The following is a 23,025-nucleotide window of genomic DNA, read 5'->3' as shown; positions in this document are numbered from 1 at the left end:
AACAAAATCATTAAGCGTTACAGATTAAGCAGCTACGCAATATTACAGTTACTGGAAGAAATCAAAGATGACATAGAATCTCCAACTCAGCGTTGACATTCCATTCCAGCAGTTGTTAAACTCCTCGCTAAATTACAATTATTGGCATCAGGATCATTTTAAACAGTCATAGCATCAGCAGTGGGAATATCGCAGTCTGCATTTAAATACGCGCAATTTACGGTATAGTGGGTGGGGACAGGCGCTGATTACCTGATGAACTGCAGGTTTGGTACATAACACGCCCACTGCGGTTTCACATCAAGCGCTTTCTGCGTCTTGGCCATGGCGCTATTTACGCTGCGTTCGCAAATGTACGTACATCTGGCCCAGAGACTCTTTCACCTAGATATCATCATATAGAGACTGTGTCTAATCCCCGAATTAGGAAATACAAAAAACTTCCAAACTTCCCCGCAGGGTAGAGCTTTTACCCTAACTAAGGGTAAAATTTTTATTGATGTTCAACAAATAAAAAACAAATATAATACAAATGAGCAAATGATAAAGCTTGGGTTGCTGAATATTCAATCCCTTACTTCAAAAGCACTTATTGTTAATGATATAATTACAGACTATAACCTAGATGTGCTGTGTTTGACATAAACCTGTCTAAAACCAAAACGATTACATTACTTTAAATGAGTCAACCCCCAAGATTACGGTTATAAACATGAACCTTGTCTGAAAGGCAAAGGGGGAGGTGTTGCTGTAATTTATAGTAACATTTTCAGAATTACTAAGAAGTCTAGTTTCAAATATAATTCTTTTGAAGTGTTGGTGCTTAATGTAACAATATCTAGTGTAAATGATAAATCACGTTTGAGATTTGTGCTGGCTACTGTATACAGGCCACCAGGGCACCATACAGACTTTATCAAAGAATCTGACTTTCTATCAGAGTTAGTACTGGCTGCAGATAAAGTCCTAATTGTCGGTGATTTTAATATACATGTAGATAACGAAAAAGATGCATTGGGATTGGCATTTAAAGACATTCTTAACTCTATTGGAGTTAGACAACACGTGTCAGGACCTACTCATTGTCATAATCATACTCTAGATCTAATACTATGACATGGAATCAATGTTGATGCCGTTGAAATTCTGCAGCAGAGGGATGACATTTCAGATCATTATCTAGCCTTGTGTAAACTTCATTTAGCCAAGGCTGCAAAGCCAACTCTGTGTTACAAATATGTTAGACCTATCACTTCTGCAACTTAAGATTGCTTTATTAATAATCTTCCTTTCATCATCTCAGCATCCCAGATATCTTAGAAGAACTCGATACTGCGACAGAAACTTTTAACTCTCTCTTTTCCAGCACTTTAAACAAAGTTGCTCCTTTGCGCTTAAAGAAGATTAAAGAAAATAGTCCAACGCCGTGGTACAGCGAGAACACTCAGGCCCTTAAGAGAACAGCCAGAAATATGGAGCGCAACTGGAAGAAAAGCATTTCATGGAAAGAGAGCACGATTGCATACAGAGAGGCCTTAAAAGCTGCTAGATCTGTTTATTTTTCAACCCTATTAGAAGAAAATAAACAAAACCCTAGGTATTTATTTGAAACAGTGGCTAAACTAACGAAAAATAAAGCTTCAAGCCCAGATGTTTCCAAGCAGCACAGCAATAATGACTTTATGAACTTCTTCACTTATAAGATTGATAATATCAGGGAGAAAATTATAACTATGCAACCGTCTACTACAGTATTGCATCAGGCAGTGATTTGTAGTCTCCCTAAGGAAAAATTAGATTAATTCATTGCTATAGGAGAGGAAGAATTTTCTAAACTCGTTAAATCATCTAAATCGACAACATGTATGTTAGACCATATACCGACTAAGCTACTGAAAGAGACGCTTCCAGAGGTCATAGATCCTCTTATTAATATCATTAATGCATCTTTGTCATTAGGATACATACCAAAAACTTTTAAGCTGGCTATGATTAAACCGCTTGATTAAACAACGCAACTTGATCCTACAGAATTAGTCAATTACAGGCCGATCTCGAATGTACCTTTTCTGTCAAAGATACTAGAAAAGGCAGTATCCTCACAACTATGTTCCTTTTTAGAAAGAAATTATATCTGCGAGGATTTTCAATCAGGATTTAGACTGTACCATAGTACTGAGACAGCTCTCATTAGAGTCACAAATGATTTGCTCTTATCATCCGATCGTGGTTGTATTGTATCTCTCTATTAGTGTTACTCGATCTTAGCGCAGCATTTGACACCATCGACCACAACATTCTTTTAACCCTCTGGAGTCTGAGGGTTTTTTTGGGCCCTGGAGGTGTTCTGACATTTGTTGTTTTTTCAGTTATTTATAAACATGTTAATGGCAAAGGTGTAAATTCACTCTATAAAGCACAAACAGGGCTACCATCATATCTGATCAACATGCTTGTAAATCTTTGTGTTTTTAAGAGAATAATGTTTATGCGTGGTTATTTGAAAAAATAAAAATGAAAGTTGCTGAAATAAAACCACAAAACACATACTAAATGTGTGTACACAAGACTTTTGACAAATGGATGTTGTCGCCTAGTGTTTTTTCTTCAAAATGATCTGAAAATCATCCTGCCTAATCGTTCTCATAAAACAATACATTGATTTAAACCTTGTAAAACAGTTTTTTTGTCAGAAGAGGTTTATGCATGGGAGGGGTAATGGCTCATCAATATTAATTAGATTCAGACCAGGGGTGTGACAGACACTCCCTCAGTGGCTAATGGGCCATCAAGTGCCTGAACAAAGAAGAAGAGATTCAAAGGTTTTGTTTTTCAATCTGTTTTATTGTAATTCCTCTATGTGGAGCGGATGCTTCCTGCTCAGCTACTGTTCGGACGCTCTTGCTTACTGCTCCGCGCTTTGCTCTATCGCTTTTACATTTTATCTCCTATATTTTTATATTTTATTTCCTTTTATCACCTAATTTTATCTTCAGCAAACAGCACAGTGCTCAGAGAACAAAGTTTGGATTACTACAAAAACGCAGAATTCTTTTACCCGACCAGCTTACATTCCGGGAAAGGAAAACACAACTGCCTACATTCAGGATAAGAGAGAAAATGCCTCTTCAGGTTCAAGAATCTACTTGCTGCACTAACTGCCACAGACTTTTACAAAGGATTGCAGTTCTTGAAACAAAGTTACTTACGGGACCACCAAACCAGACGGAGCACACAACAGAGCTTCGTCATGGACAGCCTCAGCATACAGCCGGTGAGTCCCATGAAACTAGTGCTCCTCGACAGGTAGAGAAACAAGCCGATCGACTTACAAATAGATGGCACATACAGGGAGCGAAACCCAAAGGCACTCGAGACATCAGATTGTCACGAGCCTCACATATTGCCGCAGTAGCATGCTCTACCCCAGATACAGCTCTGACAAGAATAGCAAACACTGGTCTCCTACCACTGCCTATACATCTTGAGAACAGATTTGAAGTACTAATGAATGTAAATGAGGAATCCCCAAATGTGATGAATGTGATCAAAAACAGACTGAATGGGCCAGTAGCTAACACTGATGCTAACTGGCGCTCAAGGTCGAGCAGACAGCGGCACTCAGCTCAGAGCGCAGCCGGGCCCAGGACTCTGATAGTGGGGGACTCCATAATCAGAAACATTAGCAGCAGGGATACAACTACGTGCTGCCTTCCACAAGCAACAACAACTGATATAAACAGGGAACTTCAGAACATTGTGATGAAACATAAGACTGCAAATCGACTCATCATTCATGTGGGGAAGAATGATATTCATAAAGAGCAGTCAGAACTCCTTAAGAAGGATTTCAATGAACTTTTTGAAACACTTAAAAGACTGACAGTTCAAACATTCATCAGTGGACCACTCCCAGCAAGAGGAACAAACAGGTTTTCACGGTTGCTTGGGCTAAATACATGGCTGCAAAAAACCTGCAATATAAAAGGAGTAAACTTCATTGACAATTTCAATCTTTTCTGGAGTCAGAGACAACTTTTTCATCGGGATGGCCACCACCCAAACAAACTTGGTTCAAGAGTGTTAAAGGACAATTTCTACTTCTCCCTCAATCATCCTTCTGCAATGTGTGCCAATCCATTCAATGTAAACGGCACACACACACCTGGACACAGTATGAATGACCACGGGACTTCACTTCAGCAGCAAAATGGACATGCGGTTGACATATCACACAAGGACAATGATAACACCACTCCGCCACAACAACCTCTGCTCACGGACTCAATCTCAGCTGAGCCCTGCCCACAGAGCTCACCACAGACAGACATATTAGAGCTGCTCGAAGATTCAGCACCCAAGGACGACTTCCTGGAAAACAGCCAGGGAAGCCAGGACAGCATATCACAGCCTCCTATAACACCAGAGCAACAGCCCCTTTCACCAGACACCTTTTCCCTCTCTCCAGCAACGCCACTACTGTGCTTCTCACAGAAAATGGAAGAACTGGTGTATGCTGGAACCAAACTATCCCACTCTTTTGCTGCAAGCCCCCAGATAACAACCAAAAAACGACAGGCACCGCTGCCACCAAAGCCTGCGGGCCCAGCTCGCCCTCCCCCTCCTGTGAGAGCTCTTCGGCCTCTGCCACAACGCCAGGGCCCACACCCTCCTCCTTCTGCTCGAGGTGAACCAAAAACAACTGATACCAGCTCTCAGTGATATGTGTCGGGTGCCCGCTCTGATAACAGTAACTTTCTCAAATGTTTACAAAACAAGCGGGAACCCAGTGTGCCTGTATCTTCCTCTATTGCTGTTCTGTTACAAGATAGAAAGTCTAAGGCCTTCAATAGCCGTACAGCAAACCCATCTAATCTGCTGCCTATTACATGTGAAAGTAAGATTGATGTGGGGACAAAAAGTAAGACTGTTAAGTTAGCACTTTTAAACATTCGTTCACTTAAAAATAAATCACTTCTAGTTAACGACTTAACCACAAACAACCTAGATTTTATGCTTCTAAATGAAACCTGGCTAGAAGACAGCTACAGTGCAACAATCCTCAATGAAGCAGCCCCTCCTAACTTTACTTTTATGAGTGTCTGCAGAGCTGTTAAGAGAGGTGGGGGTCTAGCTGCTCTTTTTAAAGATATCTATCAATGTAAGCAAATATCATTTGGGAATTACCCTTCTTTCGAATATCTGGGTATTGTGTTAAAAGGTGCTCCACGCATTTTACTCATCATTATTTACAGGCCTCCAAAATACTCTCCAGCCTTCGCTGAGGACTTTACAGAACTGTTATCAGCAATTACCTCAGAGTTTGACTGTTTTACCATTGCTGGAGATTTTAACATTCACATAGATAATGCAGAAAACAATATGGCAAAAGAAATCAAAACTGTTTTAAAAACTTTTGATCTGACTCAGCATGTACATGGACCCACACACAATCGCGGACACACTCTAGATTTACTTATCAGTAAGGGTCTAAACATTTCATTGATTGTTATTAAGGATGTAGCACTGTCTGATCATTTCTGTATTTTCTTTGATATATTGATCTCTCCTGCCATTGAAGCTAGATCTGTGTCTGTCAAGAAGAGATGCTTAAATGAGAACACTAGTGTCCTATTTATGAAGGCTATATCCTTAACACCAAGCATATCTGCTGACTCTGTTGATTTTCTCCTTGATTCTTTTAACTCAAAAGTTAAAGGTGTAATTGATGATATTGCTCCTGTGAAAGTCAGGAAGAAGAGTGGCAGACAAAAAGCACCTTGGAGAAACTCAACAGCAGTGCAAAATATGAAAAGACAATGCAGAAAAGCAGAGCGCATGTGGCGGAAGACAAAACTTGTGGTCCATTATAACATCTACAAAGACAGCCTTCATGCTTTCAATATGGAACTAGGCAAAGCTAGACAGACTTTCTTCTGAAATATTATAAACAGCAATTTAAACAACACACGCACTCTTTTTGCTACTGTAGAGAGACTGACAAACCCCCCAAGCCAGATTCCCAGTGAAATGCTCTCAGACAGCAAGTGCAGTGAGTTTGCTTCTTTCTTCTCTGAGAAAATCAATAATATCAGAAAGGTGATCAGCACATCCTTGAGTTGCACTGGGGTCAGACAGATCAGACCACCTGAGAAAGTAGTTACTATGTCTGACTTCAAAGAAATTAATGGCAACATTTTGGAAGAAACCGTACAGCACCTTAAAACATCAACCTGCGCTCTCGACACACTTCCCACATCGTTTTTCAAAAGTGTGTTAAACAGTTTAGAAGCAGATCTTCTAGAAGTGGTAAATGCCTCACTTCTCTCTGGGAGTTTTCCAAACTCCCTGAAAACTGCAGTTGTCAAGCCCCTCCTGAAAAAGAGCAATCTAGATAAGACCATATTAAGCAACTATAGACCGATCTCAAATCTTCCTTTCATAGGCAAGATCATTGAAAAAGTTGTCTTCAATCAGCTGAACAAATTCTTGAGCTTGAATGGATCCTTTGACCATTTTCAATCTGGTTTCCGACCGCACCACAGCACAGAGACAGCGCTCATAAAGATAATAAACGATATTCGCTTAAATACGGATTCAGGCAAATTATCAGTGCTGGTGCTACTCGACCTCAGTGCTGCATTTGACACTGTCGATCATAACATACTTCTGGACAGGCTGGAAAACTGGGTGGGGATTTCTGGGATAGTTCTAAAATGGTTCAGGTCATACTTAGATGGGAGAGGTTATTATGTGAGTATAGGAGACCATAAGTCTGAGTGGACATCCATGACATGCGGAGTCCCTCAAGGCTCAATTCTTGCACCACTCCTGTTCAACCTGTATATGCTCCCAATGAGCCAAATAATGAGAAGGAACCAAATCTCTTACCACAGCTATGCAGACGACACACAGATTTACTTAGCCCTATCGCCTAACGACTACAGCCCCATTGACTCCCTGTGCCAATGCATTGATGAAGTCAACAGTTGGATGTGTCAAAACTTTCTTCAGTTAAACAAAGACAAAACTGAAGTCATTGCGTTTGGAAACAAAGATGAAGTTCTCAAGGTGAATGCATACCTTCACTCTAGGGGTCAAACAACTAAACATCAAGTCAGGAATCTTGGTGTGACACTAGAGTCAGACCTTAGTTTCAGTAGTCATATCAAAGCGATAACAAAATCAGCATACTATCATCTAAAAAATATTGCAAGAATTAGATGCTTAGTTTCCAAACAAGACTTAGAGAAACTTGTTCATGCTTTCATCACCAGCAGGGTGGATTACTGTAATGGACTCCTCACTGGCCTTCCCAAAAAGACCATAAGACAGTTGCAGCTCATACAGAACGCTGCCGCCAGAATTCTGAGCAGAACCAGAAAATATGAACATATCACACCAGTCCTCAGGTCTTTACACTGGCTCCCAGTTAGATTTAGGATTGATTTTAAAGTATTATTACTGGTATATAAATCATTCAATGGCCTAGGACCTCAATACATTGCAGATATGCTCACTGAATATAAACCCAACAGATCACTCAGATCATTAGGATCATATCAGCTAGAAATACCAAGGGTTCACTCTAAGCATGGCGAGTCCGCTTTTAGCTATTATGCCAGCCGCAGCTGGAACCAGCTTCCGGAAGAGATCAGATGTGCTCCTACAGTAATCACATTCAAATCCAGACTCAAAACACATCTGTTTAGCTATGCATTTAATGAATGAGCACTGTGCCAATGTTCGTCCGACTGTTTGAACTGTACTGTATTTTATTTTTATCTGTATAAACTGTTTTAATTATTCTTATTCTTTTTATTATTTTAATTTCTTCTATGTAAAGCACTTTGAATTGCCACTGTGTATGAAATGTGCTATATAAATAAACTTGCCTTGCCTTGCCTTGCCTATGTGGAGGAACTAAATGTTCTAAATTTGCAGGTATCTCACAGTAAATGCATATGGCGGCCTCTAAGCAAAATAAAGCAAAATAATGCAAAATGAGCAAAAACTAAAATAAAGGCAGATAGAATATAGTTACATGTCTTGGTGCCATTTTTGAAAACAGTTCCTGTTCAGCTGAAGACACAAGTGAACATTACATGCCTGGCATTTCCAAGGTGTGTCCTGCCTTTTACCAAGCACATGCACAACTGATGGACATAGCATGCTGATAAGATAACACAAAGAATTTTATTATATTCTAATTTTGTCAAGAACTATAAAAAATCGTCAATAAGCTCATAAAGTTTTACATTTTTTAAAAAGCTGGTTATGTCTATTTTGATGTTTCTGCGTAAATTCAGCAGACGGGTTTGTTCCGATCAGAGCATGTGAGTGGAGAGCGCATTTCTGAATATTCCGCTCCGCTCGTTCATTCCGCAGGGTCGCTCGCTCAACCCAGAATGGCCTGAGCCTGGTTCGAAAATATGTGGAATAGGGCTGCCTCAGACTTAAAAAAATTCTAGTCGACTAGTAGTTGTTCATTTAAGCCATTCGTGGACAAATCGCCCCTGTATATTATTTTAATTATGCTACTTAAATAGTCTATATAGCCTACACAGGATAATGAGCGTTTACGTAATATAGCCGCACTCAAGCGCACGACCGCACGCATAAAGCTTGCCACAAATAACCGGTAAAAGTAATGATTATGAATGTGTCTAAAATAGCAAGGAGACATTTAATTATTTATTAATAATTATTTATTAATAAACTGGTGTTTTCTTTGTCGCTGCAAAGATGAAGTTGACGATGCGGATTCGCCATGAACGCCAGAGAGAAATGCACATTTCATATGGATTTCACAATCAAAGAGCCTATTCCTTTTGGTTTTGAATATTTTCGTTTAAAAGTATACATTTCAGGCTTTCTATAATAGATAGCCTATATTTCTAAAATCTGTGAGGCACAAGCTGAGTTTCGGCGCCCTTCAGTTCACGTGCAATGCAAGTGATCATGCCGGCGTCTTATTATTGTCTGCTATATATTTTCTTATTATTTATTAAATACAGGCAATTGGTTGATAAAACATTGATCAAAATGAAGATACAATTTATACAAAACGAAAATCTTTTAAAAAGAGTCTTTCTACAAAACAAAACTCAATGAAGTGGTCAAAATCATGTCTTACATGTCATGTCTCCAGACATATTTGCGCATCTCATGATGTATCACACCTTTCTCGGCGACCAGCGCCGTTACTAGGAGGGCGCCAGCGCCTCTGCCTCGCGTGGATGATAGCCCTGAAGACGCCTAGCAATGGTATACCTTTAGTTATACCTCAAGAGTTTTCGGAGCGCACTAAGAGACAACGCCAGGTATGATGTGTAATGGAGATTACAAAGCGCTCTTCTTTGGTCAGAACCACGGAGAGGGTGTGCCTCCTCTAAAAGTGTCCGCCGTCCGTGTGAAACAGTATGCTATTTTTATTTACCCGCCACGGTGGCCGGTAGGTGAAGCGAGTTTACCCGCCACAACACAAAATCACCCGCATTTGGCTGGTGGCAGGTGCTAATTTCCATCCCTGGTAGATACGCGAACCGAATTTTCCCGACAACGCTTTATCTGTAGAGTGGTAAAGGGATCCTCCATAAGGAGAAACTAGTTGGCACTTTAGCACCCCGCTATGACATCGGGTCCAGGCGCAGGTCCTTCATCAGATCTGGATACAGCCTGGATCCGACAGGCTGCGGGAAAACCTTGGGATAAACAAAAACACTAAAATTAGTGTAGATGCCATTCTTCTTATGATGTAACGAGTACATCAGGATTTATGGGAAGTGTTCCCGGTTCCGGCTGACCTGATCTATGCAGCCTAACATTGAATTATAAAAGTCTATAATGTGTTATGTGTATGCTAGGTCAAAGAGATGTGTTTTTAGTCTAGCTTTGAACTGACAGAGTGTGTCTGCTTCCCGGACAATGGTAGGAAGACTGTTCCAAAGATTGGTGCTAAATAAGAAAAGGATCTACCGCCAGCAGTCGATTTTGATATTCTAGGTGTTATCAACTGGCCGGAATTTTGAAAATCGCAATTAGACGTGAAGGACTATAATGTGTTAAGAGCTCGCTCAAGTACTGCGGAGCTAAACCATTTAGTGCTTTGTAAGTAATCAGCAATATTTTAAAATGTATACGATGTTTAATAGGGAGCTGTCAGTGTTGACAGAACAGGGCTAATATGGTCATACTTCCTGGTTCTGGTAAGAACTCGAGCTGCTGCGTTTTTGACCAGCTGTATTTTGTTTATTAAGCGTGCAGGGCAACCACCCAGTAGAGCATTATAATAATCTAGCCTTGAGGTCATGAACGCATGAACTAATTGTTCCGCATTTGTCAATGAGAGCATATGGCGTAATTTAGATATATTTTTAAGATGGAAAAATGCGGTTTTACAGATACTAGACACGTGACTTTCAAATGAAAGATTGGTATCAAAGAGTACACCCAGGTTCCTAACCAACGACGAAGCCTTAACAGAGCAGCCATCAAGTGTTAGACAGTATTCTAGGTTATTATGTGAGGAAGTTTTTTGTCCAATAATTAGAATCTCTGTTTTTTCAGAATTTAGTAGTAGGAAATTACTAGTCATCCAATTTTTTATATAAGAAATAATATGCATTCCGTTAATTTTGTGAATTGGTAGTTTTCGTTAGGTTGTGAAGAAATATAGAGCTGAGTATCATCGGCATAACAGTGAAAGCTAATTTCCATGCTTCCAAATGATATCTCCTAATGGTAGCATGTACATAGTAAACAGCAGTGGTCCTAGTACTGAGCCTTGTGGTACGCCATACTGAACTTGTGATCGATAAGACATCTCTTCATTTACTGCTACAAACTGATAATGGTCAGATAAGTATGATTTAAACCATGCTAATGCAATTCCACTAATGCCAACATAATTTTCAAGTCTATTTAAAAGAATGTTGTGGTCAATAGTGTCAAATGCAGCACTAAGATCGAGTAACGCCAATAGAGAGATACAACCACGATCGGATGATAAGAGCAAATCCTTTGTGACTCTAATGAGAGCTGTCTCGGTACTATGGTACGGTCTAAATCCTGATTGAAAATCCTCGCAGATATCATTTCTTTCTAAAAAGGAACATAGTTGTAGCGAATACGACTCTGGGTAAATATGAATTAGCTCAAGAATATGGGGAATCTTGGGAATATTAATATTTATGACTCATGGTCATAATTCATAAGTCGCATGTACATTTATTTTATCCATTATCGAGATTACCTTGTTCTATAACTATCTGACCAACATTTAATTCGTCCAGCGAAACAAATGTAAAATCATTACAGTCAAGAAGAGGTATTCACAAACTTCAAGAGAGTTTCATGTCCTGGCCACGGACACCCAACTTTCTGAGTTTATAAATTAAAACTACTGAATGTAGTCTAATTTCGAGCTTGTAGCTTAAATAAGATCTTTGATTTCATTGACTCATAAGGTGGATTCTTCAAACACAGAGGCAGTGAAAAGTATTTATGAATTTTAATAAATGCAAAACTAGAGATTATATGAGCTACGAATATAAACGTACGTAACAATGCAAACAATAAACAAACAACATATAACCAAACAATAACATAAGTGATCAGAATGAAATGAAAGAAAGAAAAAGGGAAAAGAGAAGAGGAAGAAGGGTAACTTAATTCACAGACCTAAGAGATAGACACCCGGAAAACAGCTTTTATCAACTCAATATAGGCCTACTTGCAGAATTCTGTGCTCTTTCTGGTGAGGCTGTAGAAGAGGCGCGCGTGTCCGGCTGGTTTGCGTCTGGCTTCGTCTTCTGGGTCGTTTCGCAAGACGATGTAAAGGCTTACTTGAATTTAAGTTACCGAGAAAGTTAGATCATTTCCCTTGTCGAGGGGAAAGGCGATAGGAACTTAGTTGCAAAGAACGGCAGCTACGACTCGAACATGTGTTGGTCCGAGGAGAAGGCCTGAGCCTTTCAGATGTTTCTTGAAGCCGGGGAGAAGAGGAGATCGATGAGAGAAGAGAGGGATCAGAGAGAAGAGAGAGATCAGAGTGGGGGTCTCTTCCTTTTAACAGACATCTGTTTACGCCCTGTTTTGGTGACAGAGCGAATCAAAACTTCTGATGTGTAGAGGGAAGAAGTCTTCTTTGTGTGAAGACAAACACACCCCCTTTTACCATATGTCTTATGAGGGAAAGGATTCATACTTAGAAATGTGATATTTCCTGGAACAGTTTAAGTATTATTGTACCTTGCAGTCAAGATTCGTCTCCGTGAGATGGAGAGGATTACATAGATATCCATTATGACAGGTAAAGATTGGGGAAACATAACGTTACATTTATATGCATGATTACACACAAATAAAGTTTGATTAAACACACAATAAAATTGTCAGTGTTTCCGTTATGGTAAGTGAAGGCACCTGGGAAACAAAGGAATACGTATCAAACATTTGAAGGGTTTTCTCTGAAAAGTTCCCTGAAAAGTTCCATGTGTTGGAATGTTGGCTTGCATAGGAACTGGATAAGATGCAGCTTTGGAGTCATAAAGTTTACGACCATGTCGGGGTCGGTTTACAAGACACTATTGAGGAACCTTCTTTCAGTGAACATTTAGAATTCAAGATTTTACTCTTAGCAACCCACACCTCTATTACACGTGCATATAGGAATGTACACACATTATGAAAATAAAAGAAAAGATATTTCTCGTATTCTCAGTTATACACAAAAGGGTGTTTGTGTGTGTGTGCGGAATGTCATGAGGCTGTAAGGTTGGGGGATACGAGTCACATGGGTGCTGGTAAATTGGTCCTCGTGGGGCAATTATTAACCAGCGCTGTCTTCCCGAGGGCAAAGACGATGTGTTCGCCATCACATGATTCACTTAATCTGAAAAGCAGATGCCATTGTTGTTACATAGTTGTGAAGATACTGCCTTTTCTAGTATCTTTGACAGAAAGGGTAGATTCGAGATCGGCCTGTAATTGACTAATTTTGTAGGATCAAGTTGCGTTTTTTTAACAAGCGGTTTAATCATAGCCAGCTTAAAGGTTTTTGGTACGTATCCTAGAGACAAAGATGAATTAATGATAGTAAGAAGAGGATCTATGACCTCTGGAAGCATCTCTTTCAGTAGCTTAGTCGGTATAGGGTCTAACATACATGTTGTCGGTTTAGATGATTTAATGAGTTTAGTGAATTCTTCCTCTTCTATAGCAATAAATTAATAGAATTTTCCTTAGGGAGACTACAATGCACTCCCTGATGCGATACTGTAGTAGACGGTTGCATAGTTATAATTTTGTCCCTGATATTATCAATCAAAAAGTCATTACTGCTGTGTTGCTTGGAAATTTCTGGGCTTGAAGCTTTCTTTTTCGTTAGTTTAGCCACTGTTTCAAATAAATACCTAGGGTTTTGTTTATTTTCTTCTAATAGGGTTGAAAAATAAACAGATCTAGCAGCTTTTAAGGCCTCTATGTATGCAATCGAGCTCTCTTTCCATGAAATGCGAAATACCTCTAGTTTTGTTTTCTTCCAGTTGCGCTCCATTTTTCTGGCTGCTCTCTTAAGTGCCTGAGTGTGCTCGTTGTACCACGGCGTTGGACTATTTTCTTTAATCTTCTTTAAGCGCAACAGAGTAACTGTGTCTAAAGTGCTGAAAAAGAGAGAGTTAAAAGTTTCTGTTGCAATATCGAGTTCTTCTAAGCTATCCGGGATGATGAGATAATGAAACTGATTAGGAAGATTATTAATAAAGCAATCTTTAGTGGCAGAAGTGATAGGTCTAACATATTTGTAACACAGAGTCGGCTTTGCAGCCTTGGCTAAATGTAATTTACACGAGACTAGATAATGATCTGAGATGTCATCGCTCTGCTGCAGAATTTCAACGGCATCAACATTTATTCAGTGTGATAATATTAGATCTAGAGTATGATTACGACAATGAGTAGGTCCAGACACATGTTGTCTAACTCCAAAATAGTTCAGAATGTCTTTAAATGCCAATCCCAATGCATCTTTTTCATTATCTATATGTATATTAAAATCACCAACAATTAGTACTTTATCTGCAGCCAATACTAACTCTGATATAAAGTCAGCAAATTCTTTGATAAAATCTTTATGGTGCCCTGGTGGCCTGTAGACAGTAGCCAGCACAAATCTCAAACGTGATTTGTCATTTACACTATATATTTTTACATTAAGCACCAACACTTCAAAAGAAGTATATTTAAAACTAGATTTCTTAGTGATTTTGAAAATATTACTATAAATTACAGCGACACCTCCCCCTTTGCGTTTCAGACGAGGTTCATGTTTATAACAGTAATCTTGCGGGGTGAACAAGATTATCAGTTATCGGTTATCAGTTTGTAGCAGTAAATGAAGAGATGTCTTATTGATCAAAAGTTCAGTATGGTGTACCACAAGGCTCTACTAAGAACTAGGACCGTTGCTGTTCACTCTGTACATGCTACCCTCGGGAGATATCATTAGCCAGCATGGCATTAGTTTTCACTGTTATGCTGAGGCTAGATTATTGTAATGCTATTATGGGTGGTTGCCCTGCACACTTAATAAACAAACTACAGCTGGTCCAAAATGCAGCAGCTAGAGTTCTTACCAGAACCAGGAAGTATGAACATATTAGCCCGGTTCTGTCAACACTGCATTGGCTCCCTATTAAACATTGTATCAATTTTAAAATATTGCTGATTACTTACAAAGCACTAAATGGTTTAGCACCCCAGTACTTGAGCGAGCTCTTAACGCATTATAGTCCTTCATGTCTACTGCGATCTCAAAATTCTGGCCAGTTGATAACACCTAGATGTCAAAATCGACTGCTTGCGGTAGATCCTTTTCCTATTTAGCACCAAACTTTGGAACAATCTTCCTAACATTGTTCGGGAGCAGACACACTCTGTCAGTTCAAATCTAGACTAAAAACACATCTCTTTGGCCTAGAATACACATAACACATTATAGACTTCTATAATTCAATGTTAGGCTGCATAGAATAGGTCAGCCGGAACCGGGAACACTCCGCATAAATCCTGATGTACTTGTTACATCATAAGAAGGATGGCGTCTACGCTAATATTAAGTCTCTCTGTTTATCCGAGGTTTACCGCAGTCCGCCGGATCCAGGCCGTATCCAGATCTGATGAAGGACCTGCGCCTGGACACGATGACAACGCAGTCCTGAAGTGTCAACCAGTCCTTCCCCTGTGAAGACCTCCTTCCCTTCCCTTTACCTCACCTCAGTACTAATAAAATGTTGTCAGGATAATTCCGGTTCGCGTGGCTACGCAGACGAGACAAAAAAAAAAAAAAAAAGATTTTCAGGGACTGCGTTCTCGAGACACCAGGCACTGTTTTGTGAGGGCTTTCCTGTTAGAATGGTGTCGTGTTAGCGGCCCCTAAGTTAATAACTAATGATCTTCGCAACGTAAGTGATTCAATCAATCAAAACTAACTTTAGCTGGACAAACTTTATCCTAGAGCTGTTGTAAAGCCTAAACAATCTTTACGGTATCTAATCTGTTACGGTAATTTCCTATTATCACTGTAAAGCTGCTTTGAAACAATCCATATTGTAAAAAGCGCTATATAAATGAAGGTGACTTGACTTGACTAGTGAGGTGAAAACATAGCCTAATTATTTGTGTATCTGACTCAAAATATTATATTTATTATGTCTGTTGTGATGTTAAACAATGCATTAAAAACTGAAGAGTATTTCTACATGTCAGCGTGAAATTTACTGACACATTATCCTCTCATGCAGTTACAGATGCAGCATTTTTATTCTATTTCTGTACGAGATGAGAATAATATCTTGCGTCAAGAAAGAGTCAGAGTTTGACATACAGTGGGTACGGAAAGTATTCAGACCCCCTTAAATTTTTCACTCTTTGTTATATTGAAGCCATTTGCTAAAATCATTAAAGTTCATTTTTTTCCCTCATTATTGTACACACAGCACCCCACATTGACAGAAAAACACAGAATTGTTGACATTTTTGCACATTTATTAAAAAAGAAAAACTGAAATATTACATGGTCCTAAGTATTCAGACCCTTTGCTGTGACACTCATATATTTAACTCAGGTGCTGTCCATTTCTTCTGATCATCCTTGAGATGGTTCTACACCTTCATTTGAGTCCAGCTGTGTTTGATTATACTGATTGGACTTGATTAGGAAAGCCACACACCTGTCTATATAAGACCTTACAGCTCACAGTGCATGTCAGAGCAAATGAGAATCATGAGGTCAAAGGAACTGCCTAAAGAGCTCAGAGACAGAATTGTGGCAAGGCACAGATCTGGCCAAGGTTACAAAAAAAATTCTGCTGCACTTAAGGTTCCTAAGAGCACAGTGGCCTCCATAATCCTTAAATGGAAGACGTTTGGGACGACCAGAACCCTTCCTAGAGCTGGCTGTCCGGCCAAACTGAGCTATCGGGGGAGAAGAGCCTTGGTGAGAGAGGTAAAGAAGAACCCAAAGATCACTGTGGCTGAGCTCCAGACATGCAGTCGGGAGATGGGAGAAAGTTGTAGTAAGTCAACCATCACTGCAGCCATCCACCAGTCGGGGCTTTATGGCAGAGTGGCCCGACTGAAGCCTCTCCTCAGTGCAAGACACATGAAAGCACACCTGAAGGACTCCAAGATGGTGATAAATAAGATTCTCTGGTCTGATGAGACCAAGATAGAACTTTTTGGCCTTAATTTTAAGCGGTATGTGTGGAGAAAACCAGGCACTGCTCATCACCTGTCCAATACAGTCTCTACAGTGAAGCATGGTGGTGGCAGCATCATGCTGTGGGGGTGTTTTTCAGCTGCAGGGACAGGACGACTGGTTGCAATCGAGGGAAAGATGAATGCGGCCAAGTACAGGGATATCCTGGACGAAAACCTTCTCTAGAGTGCTCTGGACCTCAGACTGGGCCAAAGATTCACCTTCCAACAAGACAATGACCCTAAGCACACAGCTAAAATAACAAAGGAGTGGCTTCACAACAACTCTGTGACTGTTCTTGAATGGCCCAGCCAGAGCCCTGACTTAAACCCAATTGAGCATCTCTGGAGAGACCTGAAAATGGCTGTCCACCAACGTTTACCATCCAACCTGACAGAACTGGAGAGGATCTGCAAGGAGGAATGGCAGAGGATACCCAAATCCAGGTGTGAAAAACTTGTTGCATCTTTCCCAAAAAGACTCATGGCTGTATTAGATCAAAAGGGTTCTTCTACAAAATACTGAGCAAAGGGTCTGAATACTTAGGACCATGTGATATTTCAGTTTTTCTTTTTTAATAAATGTGCAAAAATGTCAACAATTCTGTGTTTTTCTGTCAATATGGGGTGCTGTGTGTACAATAATGAGGAAAAAAAAAATTACTTAAATGATTTTAGCAAATGGCTGCAATATAACAAAGAGTGAAAAATTTAAGTGGGTCTGAATACTTTCCGTACCCACTGTATATTTCCTCCTCCCTATAGCTACATAGGAAATGTGAAAAAAGGGTGGTGCTTGACATTGGAGAACAGATGGCGCCGGTGGTCATGGCATGCCGTCTACCTGCTCTGTTTGTTTTTGTTCTGTTCCTGTTGCTGTTAACCTGTTGCACTCAAAATGCATTTTCATTATTTATTTATGATCGGAATCAACTGCTAACGATCCAGACGACTGTGGATGCCGCTTTTAAAAATGATTTTGAGGGATCTGGTTTTATCCTGCCGTACCTGCTGGAGAAAATCCCTCTGCACCTGTGCCGCACCTCCTCCGGTGCTCTTCGAAGACGCCGCTGGAGAAAGCGAGGAAAACGCGGCGGTGTTATTGTAAAACTGAAACGGGCCATGGATGACAGAGAATTCAGTGCTGCATTTCGCCCAGATTCAACGCACGTGGATAGGAGAGCTGTAAACCGAATACTATGTCGGCGTTTTGCGACTGGCATGAGTGGCTGGATTCACCCGATAGTCCCTGATGGTCCGGCCTTTGCGAGACAAACGGGATGGTCACGAGTCTGTTCGAGAGGCATTGAGCTGCGAAATCTTCGTCCCGTTCGCTGCAAGCGGCAAATGATCAAAGAAAAAGCCACAGTGCAGATGGCTTTGCTCAACGTTCGCTCCGTGGGAAACAAAACCTTCATGCTCAACGATTTTATTATGAACAATAAGCTGGACTTCCTTTTTCTGTCGGAAACTTGGCTAAAGGTAGGAGATCTCACTCCGATGTCCGAACTTTTACCTCTGGGTTACTCCTATTATAATTCCCCTCGGTTAACTGGTCGCGGTGGGGGCCTTATGTCTATTTTTAAAGATGAAATCGGATGTCGGTCGATATCAACCGAACTTTACAATAGTTTTGAGCTACAAACGTTTCAGATAATGTTTACAAATCCTGTGCTGGTGGCTCTTGTGTATCGTCCTCCAAAGCCAAATAAGGACTTTGTGAATGAATTTTCAGATTTTGTGAGTAAACTGATTACACAATTCGACAGTTTTCTAATTATTGGGGATTTTAATGTACATTTGTGCTGTGGGCAGGATGTGGTCTCCAGAGAGTTTGTAAATATGATTGACTCTTATGATTTGACACAGTGGGTCAAAGGACCAACTCATAAGTTGGGTCATACGCTAGATTTGGTTTTATCTTTTAACCTACACATTCAGGACATTATGATTGACGAAGTAGTGTTTTCGGACCATAAACCAGTGTTCTTCAATGTATGTTCTTACAAGAATGTGGAAAAGTCACTGCCAGAAAAAATGTGGTCTCGGAAATTCAATTCCTCTACTAATGCTGAATTCTCTATTCTGTATAAAGATTTTGGTGAATCTATTTTATCTAAAACATCTTTGATGAACTTAAGTGTTGATGAGTTGTTGGAACGGTTTACTTCAGTTTGTGCAGATATTTTGGATAATGTTGCTCCTCTTAGAGCTAAAAGGGGTAAAATTAAACATTTGCCATGGGATAATGAACCCCTACGGGCACTTAGACAACATGCTCGACAAGCTGAGAGGAGGTGGAAAAAACATAAATTGCAGGTCCATTACGAGATTTTTAGAGAATCGCTACAATCATTTCAGAAGGCCTCTAGAGATGCTAAACACAAGTATTACTCAGATGTTATCACTCAACATGTGAATGAACCTAAAATTTTATTTGAGATAATAAATTCAGTTATTAATCCTAGGCAAACTAGGTATCCAGATCCTTCAATCTTAAACTGTGAAGATTTTTTGAAAATTTTTAATGATAAAATTGCTGGTATACACTCTACAATACTAAAAGTGAATTCCATCTTATTACCCTTCCAGCTTTGGTGGATATTGTTGTACATCTTAAGCCTTCTTCATCTAAAGATGATGTCATGCCACCTCGTTTTTTTAAGGAGATTTTTGCTAGTGTAGGAACCACAGTGCTGAACCTTATTAACAAGTGCCTCAGTCAGGGCACTTGTCCAGCAGATTTTAAGTATGCTACAGTTCGTCCATTATTAAAGAGGCCTAATTTGGCAATAGAGGATCCTAATAATTTTAGACCGATCTCAAATCTACCTTTTTTAGCCAAGGTTTTAGAAAAAGTGATATTCAAGCAGCTACAAGCACACATCACGGCAAATTCAATTAGCGAGCCCTTCCAGTCGGGCTTTAAGTCCTTTAAGACAGTGCTGGTCAAAGTGTTAAACGACATCTTTGTTTCACTGGATAATGGTAAAAGTGTTATTTTGATTCTGCTTGACCTTAGTGCAGCGTTTGATATGGTGGACCATGAGATTTTAATTAATCGCTTAGAACATTGGGTTGGCCTAAAAGGTACTGTTCTCAAATGGTTTAAATCTTATCTTACAGACAGATTACATTTTACATTTACATTTACATTTATTCATTTAGCTGACGCTTTTATCCAAAGCGACTTACAATTGCTATATATGTCAGAGGTCGCACGCCTCTGGAGCAACTAGGGGTTAAGTGTCTTGCTCAGGGACACATTGGTGTCTCACAGTGGATTCGAACCCGGGTCTCTCACACCAAAGGCATGTGTCTTATCCATTGCGCCACCACCACCCAGATTATTTTCTGTTAGCTTTGGGGGCTGTGATTCCTCAAGATTACATCTTCCTTGGGGAGTCCCACAAGGATCAATTCTTGCCCCAATTCTTTTTTCCCTCTATATGCTACCATTGGGGGCAATCTTTCGGAAACATAAAGTGTCATTCCACTGCTACGCTGATGATACGCAGATTTATCTGCCCGTGAGAGAATTAAATTCAAATTCACTTGATACTTTATTAGCATGCTTACATGATGTTAAGGAGTGGATGGCTGCAAACTTTTTGAAGCTTAATGAAAATAAAACTGATGTCATCGTGTTTGGCCCTAAAAAACATGACGTGCTGCAGTGCTTGAATACAACTTCTTTGAATGGTTTTGTTAAATCTAGTGTAAAAAATTTGGGATTTGTTCTGGATAGTGATTTAAAGTTGGACAGGCAAATTAGCTCTGTGGTGCGATCCTGTTTTCTTAGCTTACGTCTGTTAGCTAAGACTAAACCATTTCTATCTATTTCAGATTTTGAGAAAGCCATTACGTCCATTGTCTTTTCTAGAATGGATTATTGTAATTCCCTTTTTTATGTAGTTGATGCTGGAGCAATTGTGCGTTTACAGAAAATCCAAAATGCTGCAGCTAAAATGATAAAGTCGGCAAAGAAATATGATTCTGTGACTCCACTATTAATTTCACTAAAGTGGCTGCCAGTAAGATGTAGAATTACTTATAAGATCCTCATACTAGTTTTTAAGGCCTTGCACAACTTAGCTCCAGTGTATTTATCCAGCCTGGTGGCAATTTACACCCCTTCTAGATCCTTGAGATCTGAAAATAAACAGCTGCTTTGTACTACCAGGACTAAATATAAACATGGGGTGATAGAGTATTTTCTCGAGCAGGTCCAAAACTATGGAATGACCTCCCTCAATCGATTAGATCTGCCAAAACACTATCCATGTTCAAAGCTATGCTAAAACAACATCTTTTAAACTCTAATGGAGAGCTATTTTAACTGGGTTACTGTCTATGTGTCTTTTTTATGTGATATGTTTATCTATTCTATTGTTCTGTGTTTTTTATTCTGTTATTGTGAAGCACTTTGGACAACGCCAGTTGTATTAAATTGTGCTATATAAATTAATAAACAAACAAACAAAACAAGCTACCGCGAAAAGCTTACTCAGTCTGGATGAGCTTCAATGAATGTAAGGATGCCTTCCTGTCATATAGCCTATCACATGTGCGCACTTGAATAAGCCCAAAGAATGCAGTGTTTACATGCCGGGAGAAATCAAGGTAAGGGGCAAAAATCTAGTCGATCGGTTTATGCTTAAGGAACATTATGCTTTATTACTACGATTAAGGAAAACAGGTTAACCTGTCCACAAGACCACTTAAGCTGTGACTGTGGCAGTTTTTTACCACCGCGGTGGACCAACTACCAACAACTGGGGGTTGAGGGAGTGTGTGTGTGTGTGTGTGTGTGTGTGTGTGTGTGTGTGTGTGTGTGTGTGTGTGTGTGTGTGTGTGTGTGTGTGTCAATTAAATACATTTTTAAATATAAAACAATAATAAACAAGGCTCAATAATGCTTTTGATTTTCACAGATGACTGCTTTGTGCTGTGTTTGGACCTAAAGACTTTTATTAGGCCAATATAATTTGAGTGATATTGTTATTAATTTGTAAATGTATTGTTTTTAGTGTCATTAAAGGTTGTATCAGTGATTTCAGGCCCAAAAAAAAAAGATCACATTCATCTAATCTTTCCTAACGATCCGCTAGCTGCCGCCCCATAAGCATGCCGTCAAAAAAACGCGTCTCTGTAGGCAGCCTAGGCTCTGAGATTTGCACACAAAAACAATTGGTTTGGAAAAACATTGTTTTTGTGTGCAGATCTCAGAGCCTAGGCTGCCTACAGAGACGCGTTTTTTTGACGGCATGCTTATGGGGGCAGCTAGCGGATCGTTAGGAAAGATTAGATGAATGTGATCTTTTTTTGGGGGGGGGGCCTGAAATCACTGATACAACCTTTAAATGTTTTGTTAATGTGCTATGGAAACAAAACAAAATGCTGACGAACAACGATGCTATAGCCTATTCATCTTGGCAAACAACAACTGTGTAACAGGCTATGTTTGATTCTGTTATGATGCATTCATTCTGGATGTACTGGTGCTCGTAGATAGCCATAGATAGGCATAGATAGGCATGGGTCATCCGCACTTTTGTCTGGAGTATCGCGGGTTTTTGGGCTAGTACACACGTGTTGCACTTAAAGTAGATCAGAGTTCAGACGGCTATCGTTTATTGTTTTCTTATTGCTGAGTGTTTAATCGAACACTGCACAAACACTCGGTCACAACTGTATGATGCGTCTCTTTTATAACAAGCACTCTTGACAATTTGTGGATAGATCACCTTGCAAATTTAATTTTGATGTGGGATGTAGTTTTATAGTCAGTTTTAAAAACATTTTCATCGAGGAGAACTTAATCCTCATACGCACATGTCGGTGATGTCACACATGTGGTGATGTCGTTATGAAATTAGGGAAGGCAAATTAATTGTAAGTCCTAATATTAATAATAATAACACTAGCTGTATAATAATAATAATAATAGTAATTTAATAGCCTACATTAATGGGAAAAAAAGCCAATTATCATCTTGATAATATCGCCATTTGCGATATCTCTGACTATACACGATACTATTGTCTATCGGCACAACCAGAATACACACACAGAATATCTCTATCTCTTTCTCTCCGTGTTCTACTCACCCCATCACAGCTCCTATGGCTGTACCAGCCAGCAGCCCTCTAAGTCCCAGATTCAGCCGGAACAATCCTCCTGTTGCAGCTAAACACATAAACACTGTCATTCATTCTTGTCATCTTAGTATAAAGCAAAAATTCGATGAAAATCTACATAAAAAAC

At 39.7% G+C, this 23,025-nt stretch overlaps 1 protein-coding gene across 1 annotated transcript in view; it reads right to left on the bottom strand.

The window, feature by feature from the left end:
* The window catches only part of timmdc1 (translocase of inner mitochondrial membrane domain containing 1), a 62,773-nt gene that overhangs the window by 14,131 nt on the left and 25,617 nt on the right, over positions 1–23,025 (bottom strand). The window contains exon 6 of the mRNA XM_084396005.1: positions 22,869–22,947. Within this exon, the coding sequence (XP_084252131.1) occupies positions 22,869–22,947 (79 nt within the window). The remainder of the gene's footprint in view (positions 1–22,868; positions 22,948–23,025) is intronic.

The sequence above is a fragment of the Rutilus rutilus genome (genome assembly GCF_951802725.1).
Source record: "Rutilus rutilus genome assembly, chromosome: 2".
NCBI classification, from domain to species: domain Eukaryota; kingdom Metazoa; phylum Chordata; class Actinopteri; order Cypriniformes; family Leuciscidae; genus Rutilus; species Rutilus rutilus.
Note: the sequence above shows the minus strand (reverse complement) of the source record. Positions and strands in the feature narration are given on the sequence as shown.